Below are 20893 nucleotides of genomic sequence, written 5' to 3'. Positions count from 1 at the left end.
AGCACCAGGGCTCGCCAGTACTAGCACTTATCTCAACTACTACCAGTAGTAACATGATGTGGACTAGTAATTCGATTCCCTACTTCTGTATTACTATTTTAATAATACTACCGTGATATCGAACTACTGTTCATCGACTAGTCAATAGTTCCGTCGATCATCTAACCATCTGAGCGACTTCACCTTCGAAGATCGCCACGCCACCATCTCCACCCGACGAATTTCACCCGGGATTTTGTTTCAACACCCCAGAATAAACCTGTAATGGGTCTGCTTAGACCCACTACTTTATCTTACACGTGCGCGCACGCGTATGAGGAAGCGTAGGTGTATTTAACTTAAGTTCAGTATACTTGTATCCACAAGTATACTTAAACTAAGACAAAGGAACCGAACGATAGCTTTGGTGCCAAATGAGAACTGTATTGATTGTAAATGGGGTTTCCTCCTAAAACTGATATTTCTAATGAGAGGTTCTGCCATTGGATGGCTGGCAGAACCCCTATCTATTGAATGACTCTCATTGGTAGAAAGGTGTTACTTTCTACCAGTCATATGCTTTGGACTATGAATGTGGGCCACCCTGTGGAGTGGTCACCTGAATGTATTCCTTAGTGCATGTTGCACTAAGGTAGGAGGTGAACCGAATGTGTAGCCCCGCTACAAAACCTGCTGGATTAGTCCCCTCACCGCTGACCGCCTTAGATCATGTGCCGCGGAAGCTGCAGTTCTAAAGCGCGGTGCTGCCCTCACCAACGACACTTCTTCTTCAGAACCCAATGCTGTTGATGCTGCCACCATGTCGGCCATTGTTCTTCTTGTCGTCTCCGCGCACGTCCTGTTCGTGCAGCAGGCCGAGTCCAAGACCTGAGCCCGTGCCTGATAAAATATCCCGTGCGCGTGGAGATGTGTGAGTTGCTGCGGCTGACCGCGGACAACTCGGTCGTCCTAGGCTCGTTGAGCGGGCGCGGCTTGTCCAGGAGCAGAGTCGCATGTGGAAGGCGACGTGTGGGATCGCAATTATGAGGCACTATACCACCTCGAAATGTTTGGTTTTGCTTGCGGAAACTCTATTGCTTGTCGGTAGTGCTCCACATTCAAGTCATAACAATTTGTTTTCGCTACTTCTTGCTCCGAGGTCATCCCCTCACGTATCGAGTGAACCATAATCAACTTGACTATTGTGCACCGCGCGGACCCAGTACAACACACTCTCATTGAGTGCGCGTGATGTGATAGCGTCGTATATCAGTGTTTTTTGCTAACCAGCGAATTGTGTGCTTCGGTCACTGTCCTCATCGATAAGAAAGTTCAGCGAGAAGTTGAAATCGAGACGCTTGCCTAGCATGCGTTCGTATAGAAGGCCACGACCATCTTCACTGTTGCGTCCACAGATGGGCTTTTCCAAATGAGGAAACGCGTGCCGCAACGTAAACTCTGTTGTCGTCATACTCAGCTTCGCACGGGCAGTCATCACGACAGGGGCCACGGACTCAATCCTTTGGAGCTTCATCTCGGTTCTCGAGATCGAATGCGGCTTCTCTGCCGTTGATCCACCGACTTCGACGCCAGTTAATGAGAGCAGAGCGTCCCCGGCAGCACTGTAGTGGTCGTGGATCGGCGCGCGAGGAACCTCGATTTGTATGGATGTGTACGGACTAACTGCCGCCTGAAAAGGCGTAGCGAGACCCGGGCCGTCGTCCTGGTGGCGGCCTGTGGGTGCGCGCGGGTGCACAAGACCCACGAGGCTGTCGCTCAGCGGCCTGGGTGCGAGGGGATAGCGGTTCATGCTGAGTGCGGCGGGGAGTGTAGCGGGGCTACACATTCGGTTCACCTCCTACCTTAGTGCAACATGCACTAAGGAATACATTCAGGTGACCACTCCACAAGGTGGCCCACATTCATAGTCCAAAGCATATGACTGGTAGAAAGTAACACCTTTCTACCAATGAGAGACATTCAATAGATAGGGGTTCTGCCAGCCATCCAATGACAGAACCTCTCATTAGAAATATCAGTTTTAGGAGGAAACCCCATTTACAATCAATACAGTTCTCATTTAGCACCAAAGCTTTCGTTCGGTCCCTTTGTCTTAGTTTAAGTATACTTGTGGATACAAGTATACTGAACTTAAGTTAAATACACCTACGCTTCCTCATACACGTGCGCACACGTGTAAGCTTAAGTAGTGGGTCTAAGCAGACCCATTACACCTGGTAGCACTTTGTAGTCCGTCCAACGACCGACTAACACGTTCGTATGGAATACGAACGCGGGGCTGAGAACCTGCCCTCGGGCAGTAACATGTCCGTGGGTAGCCCAAACACGTCTGCAACGCATGTTGCGCGTGCAGACTGCCCCCACCTGTCGGAACCAGAGTGGGAGGCCCTCCAACGACTGTCAACAGTCATTGGGGAAGCGGCGGTAGCAACGATGTTGCGAACGCTATCGCCGACGGAGCAACACGGCGTTGCTCTAGGTTTCATCGTGAAGGAACAGCGTGAAACCACTGCTCGAACTTCGGTGTCGCCATCGGCCACACTGCGCGTGGAGTCATTGAAACTCCACGTAAGCAGTTACGTTGGAAGAGAGGGCGAACCTCTCCTCCGTTGGCTTGTCGAGGTCGACACTGCCATTGCGGCTCGACGTATCGTCGACCCGTTGTCGAAGGTTGCGTTCGCCATGTCATGTCTTGGCGGACGAGCGAGGAGTTGGGCGTACGGACGCCGACTCACAGACCCTACGTGCTTTAGCACGTACGAAGAGTTCAAGGAGGAGCTCAAACTAGCGTTTGAGCCCCCGCAGAATGAGTTCCGATCGAGGGCGGAGTTCCTCGATCTGCAACAGGGCAAGCATGACGTGCATGCTTACGCCCAAAGAGCACGGTACTTGGTCTCGAATATCGTGACCAACCCGATTGACGAGGCGACAAAGGTCGTCACGTTCATGAAGGGCCTTAGAGATGGGCCTGTGAAGACCTATCTCTTCCGAGAGTATCCAAATACTCTCGAGGCTGTAATTGCGCTCGCAATGCAAGAAGAGTTTAGCCTGCGGCAGGCTAAACTGCATGTGAACGCCCCACGGCTAATGCCACGACCGGTGGTAAGGCCGTCGGGAGGTCCCGAACCAATGGACCTCTCGAGTGCGACCGCTGCTGGTTCCCAGCAGCGTCGTGGATCAACGAATGTGCGTTGTTTCCGCTGCGGAAACATCGGTCACTATGCCCGCGAGTGCACAGCACCTGTGCACGCGGCGAGGAGCCGTCGTGGCGATACTGGGTATCGTCACGGGCAATCAAAAAACTAAAGGGACCAGCAGGCGCGGGGCGCCCTGCTGGTGATGCGATCGAGCGTGTCGACATCGAACACGCTGCAATGAAGATCGCTGCCCCCAGTGAGAGTCAATCTCACTGCAAGAAGCAAGATGACAAGCCGAACCTTGTCATCCTGAAGGTAAGCTCGAAGAGAGAGAAGTCTCTTCGTGCTCTAGTGGACTGTGGTGCGTCGAACAACTTTGTTCGACTGCAGAGCCTTCCAAGGCTTGACTTCGAGGAGGTGAAAACACCTCGAAGTCTATTGGAAGTGAGACTAGCAACGGGTGTCGTTGTTAGAACCGAGAAGCGTATCGTACGCGTACGCTTCTCGTATCAAGAGAAGGAGTTCGTCGACGAGCTTATCGTCCTGAAACTGGACGATAAGTTCGATATGGTGTTGGGCATGCCGTGGCTTGCACGGCATGATCCGGTGATCGACTGGACGAAGCGCACGATCGTGCGCTTCGGGAGCAGCACATGCACCACGTGGTGCATGCGGCCCTCCACTAGAGACAGCGCGGAATGCGGCTGTCTCCGATCACCCCAAGCGAACGCCAACGACTGCGAGAGTCGTTGGAAGAAGATGTGAACCGAATCAGCAGGGCCTGGTTCAATCCGATTCGAGAGGGTCTCGAAGCGTCCGGAACGACGCGGTAGTGTCGACAGGTAATGTCGACACACAATTTGTCGAAAGACACTCCGCCGTTAGGCGTAGAGGTGAAAAAGACGCGTCGGCTCTGGGAGCCGACGCTGCAAGCAGTGCGGACGGTTGCAAACGTCCCGCACCGGAAATGCTTGCGAGCTCGCGTGCAGCCGGGCTGCACGACGAAGCGGTGCGCGATCAAGCCGGGCTTGAACGCGTGCGCCCGCGGGTAGAACCCGCCGGCGAATACAAGGAACAACTGTCCACGGCCGGGCCTGGACAAGAAGAAACTCGCGGAGCCGGGCTCCGCACGAGAAGTGAACGGCGCAAGCGATCAAAGCTGCGCAAGTCTCGGTCAGGGACCAAGACGCTACAAGCAGTGTCTGCCGGGCAGACACAGGAGTTGGAGACGACCGTCGAGACATTGAGTGTCTTGACGCGTACAAGTATTGGTCTCCAATACAAGAAGATGAGGCTGGATAATCCTCCGACGTTAGCGTCGGAGTTGATGTCGCTCCCAGTCACAAGCTGGAAGCGTTTCGCTCGCGAACTGCACGATGGACGCATCGAGCAGATCTGCATCCTCTCGGACGTCGAGAGGATGACGTGTGAAGCAGAAGAGCTGAATCAGCTCATCTCTGAGGGCGCGGACGCCCTCAGCGCGAAGTCGAAGAAGGAACGCTTCGACGAGCAAGGCTGGGACTCGCTCAAGGCGAGCCCCTTTTACAAGGTCTTGCGTGAGTACAAGGATGTACTCCCGGACGACATTCCTGCGGAGTTACCGCAGGATAAGGGTGTTCAGCACGAGATTGATCTCGTGCCGGGAACGAAGTACTGCGTCACGCGACAGTGGCCACTGCCGCGTGAGCAAGTCAAGGCAATCGACGACTTCTTTGAAAGTCGTCGCAAGGCAGGACAAGTGCGGGAATCGAAGTCCCCGCACAGCGCGCCTACGTTCTGTGTGAAGAAACCACAGGGCGGGTGGCGCATCGTTCATGCGTACAACAAGCTGAACGATGCGACGGTACCGGCGCAGACGCCGATACCTCGAAAAGATGTGATCATCGATTCGATGACCTCGAGTACTATCTTCAGTACTCTGGATCTGAGAGACGGGTTCTATCAGATCCTCATGCGTGAGAGTGATATCCCTCTCACAGCGGTAAGCACTCCGAGCGGCATGCTCTGGGAGTGGCTCGTAATGCCGCAGGGGCTGAAGAACGCCCCAGCGACGTTCAACAGGTGCGTCACGCACTTGTTGCGCTCGGTGCGCGACTTTGCACCGAGCTATTTCGATGATGTGTTCATTCACAGCCGGGCTGTGAATGGGAAATCGGATGCGGAGATGCATACAGAGCATCTCCGCAAGTTGCTTGAGCTCATGCGAAAGCACAAGCTCTACGCGAACCTGAAGAAGTGTATCTTCGGGGCGACCGAGATACCCGTACTTGGGTGTCTCGTGGGGAAGAACGGCGTACGCCCTGACCCAGGAAAGGTCAGAGTGATCAATGAATGGCCTACGCCTTCAAATGTAAAGGAACTGCGGCAGTTCCTTGGACTCGCCATGTACTTGTGCAAGTACGTGAGCAACTACGCGGGCAAGATTCGCCCGCTGTCGCAGCTCTTAAAGAAAGAGGCTGCATGGGAATGGACTGCTGATTGTCAGCAGGCCTTCGAAGCAGTCAAGCAGGGCTTGACTGAGGCGCCGATCTTGGCGGTGGCCGACCAAGATCGCCCATTCCACGTTGTGTGCGATGCATCCGATTTCGCGATCGGATGCGCACTGATGCAACTCGATCACGAAGGTCGTGATCGTGTGGTTTACTACCAATCGCGTTAGCTGAAGCCAGCTGAGCGCAATTACCCGGTACATGACAAGGAACTCCTTGCCATGAAGTATGCACTCGCAAAGTTTCGAGTGTATCTACTTGGGAGTAGACCATTCGTGGTCTACACCGACCACGCATCGTTGCGTACGGCGATCAAGTCGCCGCACATATCACAAAGAATGGCACGGTGGCTGTCATTCTTTGCTGAATACAACTTCCAGGTTGAGTACAAACCTGGAAGGTTGAATGTCGTGGCCGACGCGCTTTCGCGTCGACCAGATTATGCGGTGCAAGAGGCCGACGCCAACGCAGTTGGCGTCGTCAGGACGACTACACCCTCGTCGTCCTTGCTGGACGAAGTGAAGGCCGCATACGCACATGATGCGGATGCGAAGCAATTGTTGGAGTACTTCTCCACACCTTCTGACAAGTCTCGTCAGAAGCTGGCCAAACACCTTCGTGCCCGTGTACACCGTTATCGTGTACACAACGGTCTGCTGCTTTACAGCGCAGTCGACGACAACGCAGATCGCATTGTCGTGCCGGATGATCATGAGCTGAAGCTCAAGATCACGTACGAGTACCACGATGCCCCGACATCGGGACATCCTGGCCGTGAGAAGACATATTTGCTTCTCACGCGTGACTTCTATTGGAGTCACCAGTACAAGTGGGTACGCAAGTACGTTCGTGCTTGCGAGGTATGCCAGCGCGTGAAGCCTGCGCCCAACTCGCAGGCTCCGCTTCAATCACTACCGACTCCGTCGGAGTGCTGGCAGTCCATTTCAATGGACTTTGTTTTTGGTCTTCCGCAAGACAACAAGCGGAGGACTGGTATTGTGGTCTTTGTTGACCGCTTCAGCAAGATGGTGCATCTTGCTGCAGTACCAGCCGAGGTGACAGCCAAACAGACGGCATGTCTGTTTGTTGACCTGGTGTTTAGACACCATGGTATGCCACTCGACATCGTGTCGGATCGGGATCCGCGCTTTACAGCGCGATTCTGGCAAGAAGTGTTTATACTTCTTGGAACGCAGTTGTCTATGTCGACTGCGGATCACCCGCAGACCGACGGACAAACAGAGCGTGTCAACCGCGTGTTGGTTGACACCATGAAGAGCTACGCGCACTCGTTCCATCAATGGAGCGACTGCTTGCCGATGGCGGAGTTCGCCATCAACAACTCGGTGCATGTCTCGACAGGACACACACCGTTCTACGTGAATGCCATGAGGCACCCACGCGTACCGAGCGTACTCGGTGCGGTAGCTCCTTCCTTAAGTGGGGGAGGATATCGGATAAGCACGCTGATACGAGCAATGTATCAGCTGTGACGACTCGCGCACGTACTGCGCGCAGTCATGGCGACGAAAAGACAGTGTCTACGACGGGCGTAGACACTTTAAACGACAACGAACATCACGCGCAGGCCGGGCCTGCTGCGAACAAGGAGCACGAACTGAACCAGGGGTTCAGCTCGGATGCAATGGACTTTGTCCAGCGCCGACAAGTCGTAATTCGGTTTGTCCAGGACGCGATAGCAGCTTCTGTCGATCGACAGAAGCTGAACGCCGATAACACCGGCAGAGGAAACACAAATGAATTTAAAATTGGTTCATTAGTTCTGTTAGCTACGCAGAACCTAGCTAAACATGCAGTTTCCGATTTCGGAGCAAGCAAGCTTGCTCCGCGCTTCATTGGGCCATTCACCGTGTTGGCGAAGCATGGCAACGCGTACACACTGGACATACCGTCCAGCATGCGCTTGCACCCAACGTTTTACGTTGGGCGACTGAAGCCGTACGTGCAGCACGAGTCACCTACGTCTGGTGACTCGCCAAAGCGCTCTCGAGCGCGGCGACGCGCTTCAAGGCGCCAGAGAGCCTCGTCCCCACCTCGACCTTTACGTTCGAGGTCGTCTGCGCAACCTCCGCGAGCTGAGCCTTCAACAAGCTCAGCTCCTGACGCAGAGCAGCGAACTGCGACGCTTGGAGACGCTCAACAGCCTCCAAGCGAGACTCAAAGTTTGGTTGACCAAACCCGGGGCGTCTTCCCGCCCCCCACCCCCCCCCCCCCCCACCCCCCCCACCCCACCCCCGTTGCGAGACGCACGCGGGGCAACTCGCTGGATCGTCCAGCGAATTGTTGGTCATCGGAACCAGACCCGAGGTCTGGTTCATTTTCGTATTCGTTGGAGAGGATTTCCTCCCCAACACGATACGTGGGAATCACGGAATGTCCTGATGGAGGACATTCCGGAAATGGTGACGGCGTACAAAGGCCGCCACCACCACCTCCGCCGAAGGGCGTAAAACTTGGGCGAGCGCTGTAGTCGCCTACAGCACTCGGATAAGTGCTGCGATTATCCGCAGCACTAGAAGACGCCTGCGCCTGAAAACTGGCGCGCAGGGTCTTGAGGTCGTCAGGTACACACATGGACGTGTACCCGTTGACGTCCCGCTCGGTGATGCGTACTGCTCCAGGGTAGCAGTACTCACAAGCAGTGTCATAAGGCACTGCGCAAGGAAGTCCAATACCGACTGCACCATGGTGCAGTCGTTCAATTTTACCACGCTTCGAGAACTTCTCGTAGCGCTCCCGCGCCTGGCTAATCCGGTCGCGATAGCCAGCGGGGTTCTTGTTGAAGTTTTCAACAAAGGCACTCCAACTTTGACAAAGTGCCTGCCACTCGGGCACTTTGCTTCTGCGAGAAGTCTTCTTGCTCGCAAACCATCGGAGCTCATGGAAGAGCCCGATGTAGTAGTCGCGCCTTTGATTCGTCAGCGGATCAAAGTGCAATCGCTTCGCGACGTCATCGTCAACGATGGCGTTGCACGAATACAGCGCGTATAGATTCGGTGGCGCGGTCGCACCGAATCGGCTGCCAATCTCAGACTGAGACGGCATCCACGGCTCGCGCACTGGCTCAGTGCGCGAGGCCGCAACAACAGCGGATGGAGTGGAGTCATCTCCATCCCGCGGAGTCGTTAAGGCTCCAGCGGCAGCGAGCGGTGTTCCACTGCCGCTGCGCGAACGCTTCGAGCCCGAAGCGTTCGAGTCGTCCTCGCGTGGACGACGTAGACCCACATTGGGGTCAGTGTGGCCCGGAGACAAGGTGTCCTTGTCTCCTTCGAGTTCCCCCTCCTCGACTTCGCTTCCGTAGTCGAGGGGAACTCCCTCTCCACCCGGAGAGTATATGCCCACTCCGGTTTCGACAGCAATGATCTTGCCTGTCTTGTTTCGGATGGCATGTTTCTCATGCCATCTCGAGTGGTATCCAGCAACAGAGAGGTGACTCTCTGTTGCCGCGCTTGTCGGCATCGCCGTCGAGGCGATGCCAGTAGCGGTCGTGGCTGAGGCAGCGGCCGTCGTCGCCTTGGAGGCGACGACAGCACTTGCTGTTGCCGAAGCGGCCGGCGTCTTGGACGAAGACGTCGTTGGGGTGCTCATTGGGAATGAGCACGTGTTCTCCCGAAGAAAATACGGATTGACGTGTCGAGACCGGCACGTCAAATCCTAACGGGGGGATGGTGTAGCGGGGCTACACATTCGGTTCACCTCCTACCTTAGTGCAACATGCACTAAGGCATACATTGAGGTGACCACCACAGGGTGGTCCACATTCATAGCAAAAGGCATATGACTGGTAGAAAGTAACACCTTTCTACCAATGAGAGTCATTCAATAGATAGGGGTTCTGCCAGTCATCCAATGGCAGAACCTCTCATTAGAAATATCAGTTTTAGGAGGAAACCCCATTTACAATCAATACAGTTCTCATTTAGCACCAAAGCTTTCGTTCGGTCCCTTTGTCTTAGTTTAAGTATACTTGTGGATACAAGTATACTGAACTTAAGTTAAATACTCCTACGCTTCCTCATACACGTGCGCACACGTGTAAGCTTAAGTAGTGGGTCTAAGCAGACCCATTACAGGGAGTCTTGGTGTGGTTGGCGACTGGTGGGCTGGCTGGGAGTTTCTCTTGATGAAGAAGCACGTGCACTCACCACGGTCAAACACGTCACGTTCAACCACATCTTACACATCAACAACGTTCTCGTCCTGCTCTCCCGGGGAGTTCATTTTCATTTCTTCCTCGTCCTCCTCCTCCTCTCCCGAGTGGTGCATCGTTTCGTCTAGGGTTTCCCCAAAGTGGACGGTGATAAATCCACCGGAGAAAAAAAATAATATGCCGGACATTCCTAACCCTATCGTAAACAGTCATATGTTTATCGATAGCGCTGAAGAACCGTATGAAAGAAAATGACGAGGATAGTGGTATTTTTTAGTAGTTGATGGGTGACAGAACCGTAGTTTACCATCACGTCTTATCTAAATTCTGAAAAGTCTGTACGGTATGCATACGGTACAAGTGGCAGGATATCATACCGGATTCTGAACATGGTGTACCAAAAGTTATTTTTAAGTATCTGATAGGTTCATGAAAATACCCAGAAGCTTAATCGACGATCAGTGCGAGCGCTATATGCCAAGCAAGAATTGAACTTCCTCGTTGTTTCTGTGTCCTTAACTCTGGTCCCCCTCAGCGTCACACGCACAGTACCGCACGTAACGTAGACGGTAAAACTGCTCCATGTCGTAGCACGCTTCATCCCACTTGTGGCCACTCAACATTGATTCTAAGAAGAATAGACACCAGTTTCCACACGAGTGACCACCTTTTTGCTTGCACTCGATCCATCGCTCAAATTGAACGACCTGACACTGGCCACCAAGCTGCCAAATGATTGCATCTCTCACAGCCTTCTCCAAACCTGTGTAATGTGGCTCCAACTGCTGCGGGTCAAACAGTGTACACTTGACTGGATTGCTCGTCAAGTCGATGAAAAACGCCAGCCAATGGAACCCTTCGGGATTGACAACGCCAATTTGACACTCAACCGCTACATGGAAGGCACCGTTGGAAGCGGCACATTTCCTCTGTCTTGGTAGATCAGTGAATGGATACCAGTCTGGCCCGATCACTCCCACTAGTTCCCACTGGTTTGGAAACATAGTGTCTTGACAAAAATATCTGTCCAGCCAGCATGCACCATGAGTTGAGCCACTCCTTCTCTCGAAACGAAAGGAGATTAACTCCGCAAATGTCTTCGCCAGATATGGTGTACTTGTTGAGAGTCATATTCGCCACAATGTCCTTGAACTGGTCCTACACGGCGAACACATACCCGGTATAACAATAGAAAATTAGTACCGGACAACACAATATCATACCGGATGAACCTTACACACCTTGGAGAACCAAACACAGTCGTTGAAGGGGGGCTTCTGGCCAAACTTGATAATGTCAAGCTTTTCGATCCACTGCACCACCCTCTGAAGTTTAATCATTACTGCCCTTGCATCAATAACCGATAACATTGCCTCCAACTGCTCCAGAGTCGCGTAGCCGATCGCATCCCAGCGGGCTAGATAGACTGATGGACTCGATTCCCCAGCAACAAGAATGTCTATATCTGCAATTGCTGCTGCGCATGCATCTCGCATTGGAATACTCTCAGGGTTTGGCAGCGGCTGTCCAACATTCATCCTCTGAATGGTGTGCTTTGAGCAGACCTCTATTTCCTTCATAGGAAGAAGGTCGACCTGTACATTTGCAGCCAACAAATTAGATAAAGCAGTGTTAGAATGCGAAGGCCCGCACTTACCATCTTTGCCGCGAGCTCAAATGAATATCGCTGAGAAAAAAGAATCACTTGCACTTCATCCAGAGTAGGCAGTCTCTTCGTCTTTCCCAACGCCATCAACTTCGCGCGCCGTCTAACGCGCTGTAGAGATAGCGCCTTTTGAGCCTTGTTCACTTTGCGTCTTGCAGCTTGCGCTCTCTGTGGCGCTGGCGAAAACTTCATCTGTTTCGTTTTGATGCGAGATTCTTCAGTCTTGGTATCGAGATTTGACACGCCGTTGCAGTTACCCTGGCGTAGCCGCTTCGGTTGGCTTTGAAATGCCTGGTCGTTGAGCACTGCTATGGCGTCGGCAAGCTTCCGCACCTCCCCAGATCTGCACACCTCCTGAACCGTCTGAAGCAGCTTGAACGTCGACTTGAAGTCTGCTGCGCTTTGTTCCGCCATTAACCCTTGGAGTTGCTGGCACACCACGCGCGCTTCGCTGTATTTTTGATCTCTGGTCGGGGCAGGATTGGGTTTCTTGTGTACGGAGAGATCCTTCAATGTCTATGTGTCCAGTAGATATGTCGTTTTCAGGTGAAAACAGTGACCATCGTGCTGTGTAAAATTTTGGCGGGGGAATCGCTGACTCATACCCCTTGCTAAAGCGGAAATGTATGACATGCCTACACGGCAACAGCAACGTGTGCATGAACGCACAGCTGCACTGGAATGTCTACAACAAGCATAGCACGGTAGTTAAACTTTCATACAAAACGATACCGGATATCTTGTACAAAACGGTACCGGATACACATATATACACTGGATGCGAACCTCCATATTCACCACGTGCAGGTCGTGCTCGCCGTGATCCTGGTTGCGCAGTTTTGCTTGTGGTTCATCGATCTCGACTTCGTACTGGGCATCTGCACCCGTAGCAAACTTGTACTGATCTCGGACGAGTCGATACGCGTGCGGGCTCAACTCGACAGCAAGTGTCAATAGCTCTGGATCGGCAGCGTCCACTGCATCGGGAGTCTGGCGAGTTCCCAAGCGTTTAAATTCCTTCATGTATCTCTCTTGGGCCCATTCTTGCAGCATGATCAATGTGCCGATCAACTCGTCGATAGCGTCTTCGCGATTAACTGTTTGTTTGATTTTACCCCAGCCACTCTCGATTCGATTGTTTGTGTGATTATTCAAGTGCGGCAAATTGTCGCGGCGATAGTCAACCCACTCAGGTTTGCAGCATTCCCAGTTAACATCGAAATACTGCACGAAAGGATCCTTTGTGTCGCCCCCCAGCGATACCATCATGTCTGCTTTGTACTCTGCGTACGCCTGGGAACTCTTTGATTTCATCATCAACTGTAGAGCTGCCACCACCTCCTTCTTTTCGTCGGACCTGCGATTACATCTCCTTTCAACCTGTAGAACAAGTTCGCCATGTATTAGCATCCTCTTACGAACATCAGATCATTACGGACAATTACCTGTTTCCGAAGGTAGTCGATAACGTGGAACTGACAGAGTAGCTGTTGAGCTTCCGGAAATGCGTCGGCCAACACGTCCTTTTCCTTAAAGTCCTTATCGGTGACCAAAACGCGAATGTTGACCCAAGATGGGTTCGTCTCCTTGAAGTTCTTCATTCAGTACGACAAATTCGCCTTGGATTCGCTCTCCACGAGAGCGTGATGAACATATTGGCCCTGCATGCAGTTACGGAAACGTTTACAACTCCTTATACAGAATCTGGTACGGAATCCGGTTCTTCCGGTACAAAATATGAATATCCCAACAGCGGTGTGTACCTTTCCGAATACGTCGTCCACGAGCAAACTAAACAGCTTGTAATAATTCTTGTTCGTGCCGTGAGTAGAATCGACGAGAACAACCTCAGGAAAAGCTTTGAAAAGTCGTTTCTGACTTGCTGTCTGGAAGCACACCGCATGTACAAGCCCCGATGAGTTGCTGACGGATAATGTTGCCGAGTTGCCGTCTCGTTCACAGAACTCACGCAGTAACTCGAGCGTACGTGCTTCATCCGTCTTCCCTCCACGACGTTGACGCTGCTGTAAAGCTATCAAGTTGTGGACGTCTCGTGGCTCCACGCTTTTTCCAATTAAGAAACATGTCAAAAGAAGTGTTAGATTCACTAATATTGAATAGAATAGCAATTGTATCTTACCGGTTTCTTCACGCAGGTGCTGCAAAATGCCTTTAGCAGAAGATCCTGCTTTCTTCATGGAGCTTACGCGAAGTAGCATTTCAGGATCAGTAATTCTGCGATTTTCTGAATAGTACCCGTACAGCTCCTTGCTGCGGAGATGATTGTGCGCTCCTTCCCAAGAGACGTTCACCTTCCACACTCCTTCTTCGTCACGACGAGCCAGGGCCTTTACCTTAGCCTCACATGCCAGGAAACAAATGATTCTTCTTTGACGCTTGCCCATGCCCTTCTTCGGATGCTGGATTCCATGTGTGCACAGGAGTGTAACTGAGTAATACGGAAATGATGCAGGTAGCAACTGGGGGTCATTGTCTGGAACTCCACACTCCGCCAACTTCTTGTTTCGCAGTTTCGCACTGTATGAGGTCCTTTTTTACATCAACTGCCATGTTCTCTTGCTATGGTTCAATAACGCGGTAAAAACAACTCGTCCCAGCCGTCAAAAATGCGTTCAAACCCGGTCATAAAGGCCCCTTCGTCTTCCACCACACGCCCGCGTGACGCCTCAAGCACAGCAATTGCGTCGTCCTCTCCACTGTCGCTTCCTGCTCGTCCGTTGTCTCCAAAATCACACTCGCTTCCAGAAAGCTTATCCATTTGATTCGGTATGACGTTGGGTACAATTTTGGATGGTATTGTACCGGGTTGCTGGATGTCCGGTACGATTCTATCCTCTGATTCCACACCGGCATCTGAGGCAACGTCCGAGAGATCATGTAGCTCCGCCGATATCTCCTCCTGCGCAAGCATAAACGGAATGCCGTCCCAATCGCCAGCAATACTTTCGTCTTCTTCTCCGGATCTTTGTAGACTGGAAGCCTCCCTCTGCGACGCTGAATCATCTTCTGCGCTGGCCGAATGCTTAATACTCGCCCGCGCGTTGGCAAAAGCCCTGCGCGTTTTAGCGCGTCCTGGAGGACACTTCGACCGGTCTGCTTTACGTTGCGTATGAAGATCTGGTATGCTACACACGCCACCCGTTACTTCCTGATTGGACGGCCATTGCTCGAAGCTGATGCGCGATTGTGTTGTCTCCGTGATCACTCGGTTATCTGTCTGCTTTTGAGCTGCTTCACTTGGTTGCGTGGGGGGCACATCGCTGTCAGCAGAGTCATCTGGTCCGTGATTCTCTACCATTGAGTCGCTCTCGCCATCTTCGCTTGGCAGTCAGGATCGCAGGCGGCGTGGATCGTGATGCCAAGGGCCCCTTAGACTTCGTGGCTCCACGTCATGCGTCAGAGGCTGCATCGTTGCACGTCCATACATGAGGTAGACGTTAGAGTCAACACACACTAGCCAGAGAAGTGCGCGACGTACCATATTCACTGCGTAGAGTGAACTACCTTCCTGGTGCGGCTTCCGCTGAGCTTTATACTTCCCCCCTTTTTGGATGTGTAGAGCCACTCAAATATCCCCCCCCCCCCCCCCCTCCGGATTTTCAATTTTAGAGATTCATAACTTACGGCTGACAATATATTTCCGTTCTTCTTATGACCACGCACGCCAGTTCACAGTGCAACTGTCGTGATACTGGTACCGGAGCATACGCCAGAATGATACCGGACCTACACTTTTCAGTACAGATTTCCGGTGGACATATCCATTCCCCCCCCCCAAAGTACACGAAGCAAGCAGAATTCTTTGACGCCCATTGAAGCACCCGTCCTTCATCCCAGAGCTGCTCGAACTCGCGTTTGATCGCATCAAGGTGCGCCTGAGCCGTGCGCGTCTCAAATGTCTCTGCGTGGCGGGCTCCATCGAACGCGACCGCGCTGTAGTTGCCCGAGCCTCCTAGGGTAAACTCGTTGTTGACGATGGTCCACTTGTGGTGGACCATGAAGCTGGGCACGCGCCCAGTCTTGACAGGGATCCGACGTCCTGAAACTTGTGTAGCCACGACAAGGTTTTGGTCTGGAGCGCGCTTTGTTCGTTGATGATCATGCGAACGACGCAGCCTTCTGCAAGTGCCTTCAGTATGGCTTCCCCAATGCGATCGTTCGTTATGGAGATATTGCAGATGTCCAGCGAACCCCGTGGTCTGGCGGCCAAGCCAAGGTCGTGCACGATCTTGTCCTCGGCGTCGGCGTCTCGAGAAAACCAGGTGTCCTCCTTCACTGACGTGACGTTTCGTGCAGGGCGCGTGTACTGCATTACGGGTGCCGGTAGACGAGCCGGCTGACTAGCCAGCTCGATCGGCACCACAATGCCACACCTGGGCTGCAAGCTCTCCCCCCGCTCGTACATGCTGTAGTAATGCGCGACCGTTTGTGGCTTCCAGCCCGGGTGCTCCTCGCAGATGGCCTTGATGTCCTTCTTACCATTCTGGACGAAAGCAAATGTCGGTAGACCGAGGCATAAACCGACGCATAATCATCTCCAATCCTCCACGTTGCTGTTTGTTTGGCTCGGAAAGTCAAATGTCGAGCAACTCGCGCTCCACTGGATAAGTTCGTTTTTTATCACTACGTTCGTTTTTATTTGATAAGTCCGTTTTGTATGTAAATTCGCTGTAAGACTTGATGAGGTCGACAAATTCAGAGCGGAAGTTTGTCAAACCTGTGGAAACAAATGTTTGGTGGCATTTTTTTCCTGAGGTTTTGGCAAAAATATTTGCCATAGCATATTTCTTTTTACAGGTTTGGTAAACAAAAGCTCTCAATTTGTCGCAAAACCGCTTTGAATTTGAAACAGCGGTCTTTTTCTGGATTTTTACTGATATTTCTGGATATTTAATGGATCTGGACCGCGCGAAACCGCTCTGAATTTGAGACATCGGGATATTTATGGATATTTAATGGATCTGGACCGCGAAACCGCTCTGAATTTGAGACACCAGGATATTTATGGATATTTAATGGATATAGTTGGATATTTAATGGATATTTCTGGATATGTGGTAAGATACCGGTACTCTTCAGTATTTTTACTTTTTCTGACATAGGAATGTAATTGGTAGCTATCCGTTCAGGGTCATGCTTGACGCCTTCACCATTGATGACTCTGTCGCACCACTTGACCTCGCGTTTGGAGAGGCTCGACTTCGCTATACCTAATTTGAAACCAAACCTCGCTGTAAGCTCGAAGAGTTCTTACATCATTGTCCTGATATTTTGTGTCAACATCCGCGATGCAGCGGATGTTGACACAAAATATCTGGACAATTTGCTGGCGAAGATCTCCTCCACCAATTGCGACGCGTTCACTTGGTTCTTGATGAAGAAGCACGTGCACCCACCACGGTCAAACACGTCACGTTCAACCACATCCTACACATCAACAACGTTCTCGTCCTGCTCTCCCGGGGGGTTCATTTTCGTTTCTTCCTCGTCGTCGTCCTCCTCTCCCGGGTGATACATCGTTTCGTCTAGGGTTTCCCCAAAGTACACGAAGCTAGCAGAATTCTTCGAGGCCCATGGAAGCAGCTCGAACTCACGCTTGATAGGGATCAAGATGCGCCTGACCCGTGCGCCTCTCAAAGATCTCTCCGTGGCGGGCTCCATCGAAGGCAACCGCGCTGTAGTTGCCCGTGCCTTGTAAACCAAACTGCCAGCTCGGAGTACCCGCTGCGGCACTGCTGACTGCACCATCGCTTGACGCTACAGATGAAAATTACCGCGGCTATCTATCTCAACTTGCCAGTTGTTTTGCACGGCAAAAGACCACATGTGTTCGTCAAACTCAACGGCGTGTGCTCCAACAATAGGACCACGCAATACAACAGTATGTTCCCAATTCAACGTCATTCCCCCCACACTCCAATTGCAGCTTCCCATCGTCAACACGGTTCCATCGATAATCGCTACCTTCCAGTGCATGAGTCTGGGGCCTGCGTGATATACGTTGACCCCGTTTTCAAGCAGTTTTTTTATCATAGCTGCACTTTTCTCGGTGACTTGTGCCCGATCAACGAGAACACGAACCGTGACACGCTGGGAGGCCCGGATGATAGCGTCGGTCAGTTCCGGATGCGTCAAAATAAACATAGCAATATCTACTGAGGTCTCTGCGCCGTCGAGCAAATCAATGAGCTTCTGAGGTGCAGCTTCGTCGCGAGAAAACCAGTAGTCTACAACTGCAGTTTGTAGTCTACCCAATATGTCCTGCTCCATGCGGCCAAATACTCGACGGTCGACCCCCATTATCCTTGCGATGTCCTTGAGCGATAGGGTTTCCGTGACGCAAAGACCTCGTTTCAGCATTTCCACCACGAAACGCATGGGGGTCCACCGACAGGGTTTACCGGGCTTGGACTCGTCTTGATTGGGCTGGGCGTGGACGATGTTAAGCACTCAACAGGTTTTTGAATATTGGCAGGGCCTGCGGCTATCATGAGCGACAATCGCAGTTTTGTCTGCTCACATGCCCATGTTTTCTTCTCTGCTGGTAGCTCGCACTCGACAGTTTCTTTTAACTTCACCACTTCGTATTTCACTCGTTCCTCGCCAATCTTGTTCAAAGTCGTCGAGCTAACGCACGAAATCTCCGCTCCCGAATCTGGACAATACTGAACATACACAGCACCACAAACACGCAGTACCCGAGGTTGGCCGGGTTGGTCGGGAAGACACACTCTCTAATTTGTTTTATCTCGACGCCCCCCCCCCCCCCCCCCCCCCCCCCCCCCAGGTTTCTGCTTGCGTGCTGTCGGAAAACTGTCTTCGAATGTGTTCGAGTAGTCGGCTTGCTTGCGTTGGCCTCCACAGGTCCAGCACCCAACCTTTAGTCCTGGACGTGGCGGCTCCAAGTCGGTTCGAAATATACGCCGATTTGTTACCTCACGATGTGCATTGCGAATTTTTTCAGCGTTCGACGCGAATCTCGCACGCTTAGGTTGGTGTGATGAAGTTGTCGGCTTCGGTTCCTGTGACACAAGGCGTCGTTTGTAGCCTTGATCTCTCTGTCGAGCTCCAAAGCTTTCTTGCTCACAGTCTGAAACAACACCGACACTGTTGACTTCGCAGCGGGTACCTGAAAGTCAATTTCGTTCTTCGCTCTTTTCCTTAATTCTTCTGGAATATAACTTTTCATTTTTCTTCTTCACACCTCCCTCCTCTGCAAAAAGAGCCGTCAATCCATTGTTCTTGACAATCGTGTTGCAGAGATGAAAGTAGCCCATCACTCTCGCTTCAACATTGCTCTTGGTCGGACATCACGAGCTGTCCCTGAAAGAGCTCGTCGACATCGGGGATCATGTTGTTTTTGAAGGTCTGCACTGTTTTCATGATCCAGTCCCAGATGAATTCATCGGCGAGTTTCTTTTTCGTCCTGTCCCATTTCGTCGCGCACAGCATTACAAGAAAACTGTCGTCAATAGAGTTGCGGATAGACCGCATCATCGCCTTGGGTCTCCCCCCCCGGAAGACTCACAGCTCGCCTTCATGATCTCTTCGTATTCCAGTCGACGATCCACCCACCTGGTAAGCGCTTCGTGTGATATAAGCGCTTCGTGTGATATATCCTCCATTCGGTGCTGCTGTCACCGCGAAGATCGAGTGATCCACCGTTGCGAAGTTTACCTCTTTGCTGGTAGACCTCACGGCCAAATCACCTCGCAACGTATCCGTGGCTGACGGTGTGCCTGGCTCGCAGTCACTACTTAGGCTTCCTCTGCGTGCAGGTCCAGAGACCTACCGAATTCCCAAAAGCATGTAACGCCGTATCATGGACCAAGAATTAGATGAAGACAGCCACTTGATAGAGGAAGTTGAAGATTATGTGCTTACAATTAGGCTCTGAGCTGCTGCTCGACATCGATAAGCAACAAGCAGCGACCCATTCCCTTGTTTCGTTCTGAGCGACGTCTTTTTTGCGAATTGTCCGACTTTCGGAGGTCCTCCACCACCCTCGCCATCTTGTTAGCGTATCCGTCTCTCATTCGTAGCAGACGGCGAGGGAGACAACCAACATGGCAAGGCTTTCCTCCAGAGTTCACAGTCACAGAAGCTCAATACACGATCGCCTCTGGTGATCATTTTCTCCTTCTGTCTAAGCGACTCAACTTCCAGTCTTCGTATCCTAAGTGCTCAAGAGCACTGTGTGGTTCTACGGCAAAAGTCTTAGAAGCAACGTGACCTCGCGCGAGAAAACGTTGACATTTGTACTTTGAGTCTAGGACTGACAGAGTCACTCGTTCTCTATGACAGATAGGAATCGGCCTGCAAGCCCTTTGGCTGGGTCAAAAGGGTTTTTAGGCTGATGCTTTCCTTCTCGTGCACGGCACGTATAGAAGGCATGCATTGCAGGCATGTGCATTGAATTAGTCACGTTGAGTGTTACTCTTTTGCAAGTGTTGCGGATTCCAGTGTACTGGCTCCCGCCGCTTGGTGAAACATGCAAAGCATAGTGATGCAGACATGCATGTGTGGGTTATTTATCCCGAGAAGGCACGGAGGTGCTGGAGGTTTTCCCACGCAGTGAAATTGTCCTATGGAGGTTGTTCACTGCATCTGACAGTTAGACATGCGACAGTTGAAGATATTATTGTTACTAGCTGCCAACGATAAGAACTAACGTGAGCTGCGAGCTCATTCTACCAAAACACGATTCCTTCACAAGTAGCTTTTGCTACTTGCTCGCTCGTCAATCGTTAGCAAGCCCAGCTTTCACTCTGCGCGCGACTGCAGGTCGCTTCAGGTTATGAGCCCAAGACCTGCGCTGGTGAAGCTCGCTTGCAACTAATTACACAAGCATGGCGGACACAAAGAAGGAGGTGAAGGAGTCGAAGGACGAGAGGAAGTCCATTCCCCCGTTTGACGGAAAAGACTTTGAAGTGTGGCTGGAGCGTGTCAGGCTCAAGCTGCAGCGCAAGCAACTATGGCAATACTGTGAGAAGGACGTCGTGGAGCCTGAAGAAAGTAAGCAAGCTGACCATGACGACTGGGTGACCAAGACGTCGCGGACGAAGGAGATTTTGTACGAGGCGATGACTAATCAAATGATGAAAACTGTGAAATACGAGTCGACTCCGTACCGTGTGATGGAACGTTTGAAACGGCGTTTCATGGGCAAAACTTACTTGAAATACGCCGAGGAGAGTACGAAGTTGAGTCGCCTTCGATTGGATTCAAAGGGCAATCTTCCTGACCACCTGAGTGAAATGCGTCGTATCATGGAGACAATTTCGGTGGTCGGCAGACCTGTCGATGAATATGCCAAACCGGCTATCCTGATTGGCTCCTTACCGCGTGATTATGACAATGTGGTTCAAACATTTCTTGCGAGCCACACCACGCAAAACCCGGATGACCC

At 51.9% G+C, this 20893-nt stretch overlaps 2 protein-coding genes across 2 annotated transcripts; both read right to left on the bottom strand.

Moving 5' to 3' along the window:
- Positions 1-1261: 1261 nt before the first annotated feature.
- Positions 1262-1789, bottom strand: KRP23_7815 (uncharacterized protein; the record flags this gene model as incomplete). The annotated part of the gene is made up of 1 exon (XM_067893178.1): positions 1262-1789. The coding sequence occupies one exon, from the start codon at positions 1787-1789 to the stop codon at positions 1262-1264; it is 528 nt and encodes a 175-aa protein (XP_067744985.1).
- An 8950-nt stretch (positions 1790-10739) lies between these two features.
- On the bottom strand, positions 10740-11877 carry KRP23_7814 (uncharacterized protein; the record flags this gene model as incomplete). Its single annotated transcript, XM_067893175.1, has 3 exons — positions 10740-10955; positions 11030-11392; positions 11455-11877. The coding sequence occupies 3 exons, from the start codon at positions 11875-11877 to the stop codon at positions 10740-10742; spliced, it is 1002 nt and encodes a 333-aa protein (XP_067744984.1).
- Between the last annotated feature and the right edge of the window lie 9016 nt (positions 11878-20893).

Source organism: Phytophthora ramorum (genome assembly GCF_020800215.1).
Source record: "Phytophthora ramorum isolate Pr-102 chromosome Unknown Phyram_PR-102_s0006, whole genome shotgun sequence".
Lineage (NCBI taxonomy): Eukaryota > Oomycota > Peronosporomycetes > Peronosporales > Peronosporaceae > Phytophthora > Phytophthora ramorum.
This window is presented reverse-complemented; position numbering and strand designations above follow the sequence as displayed.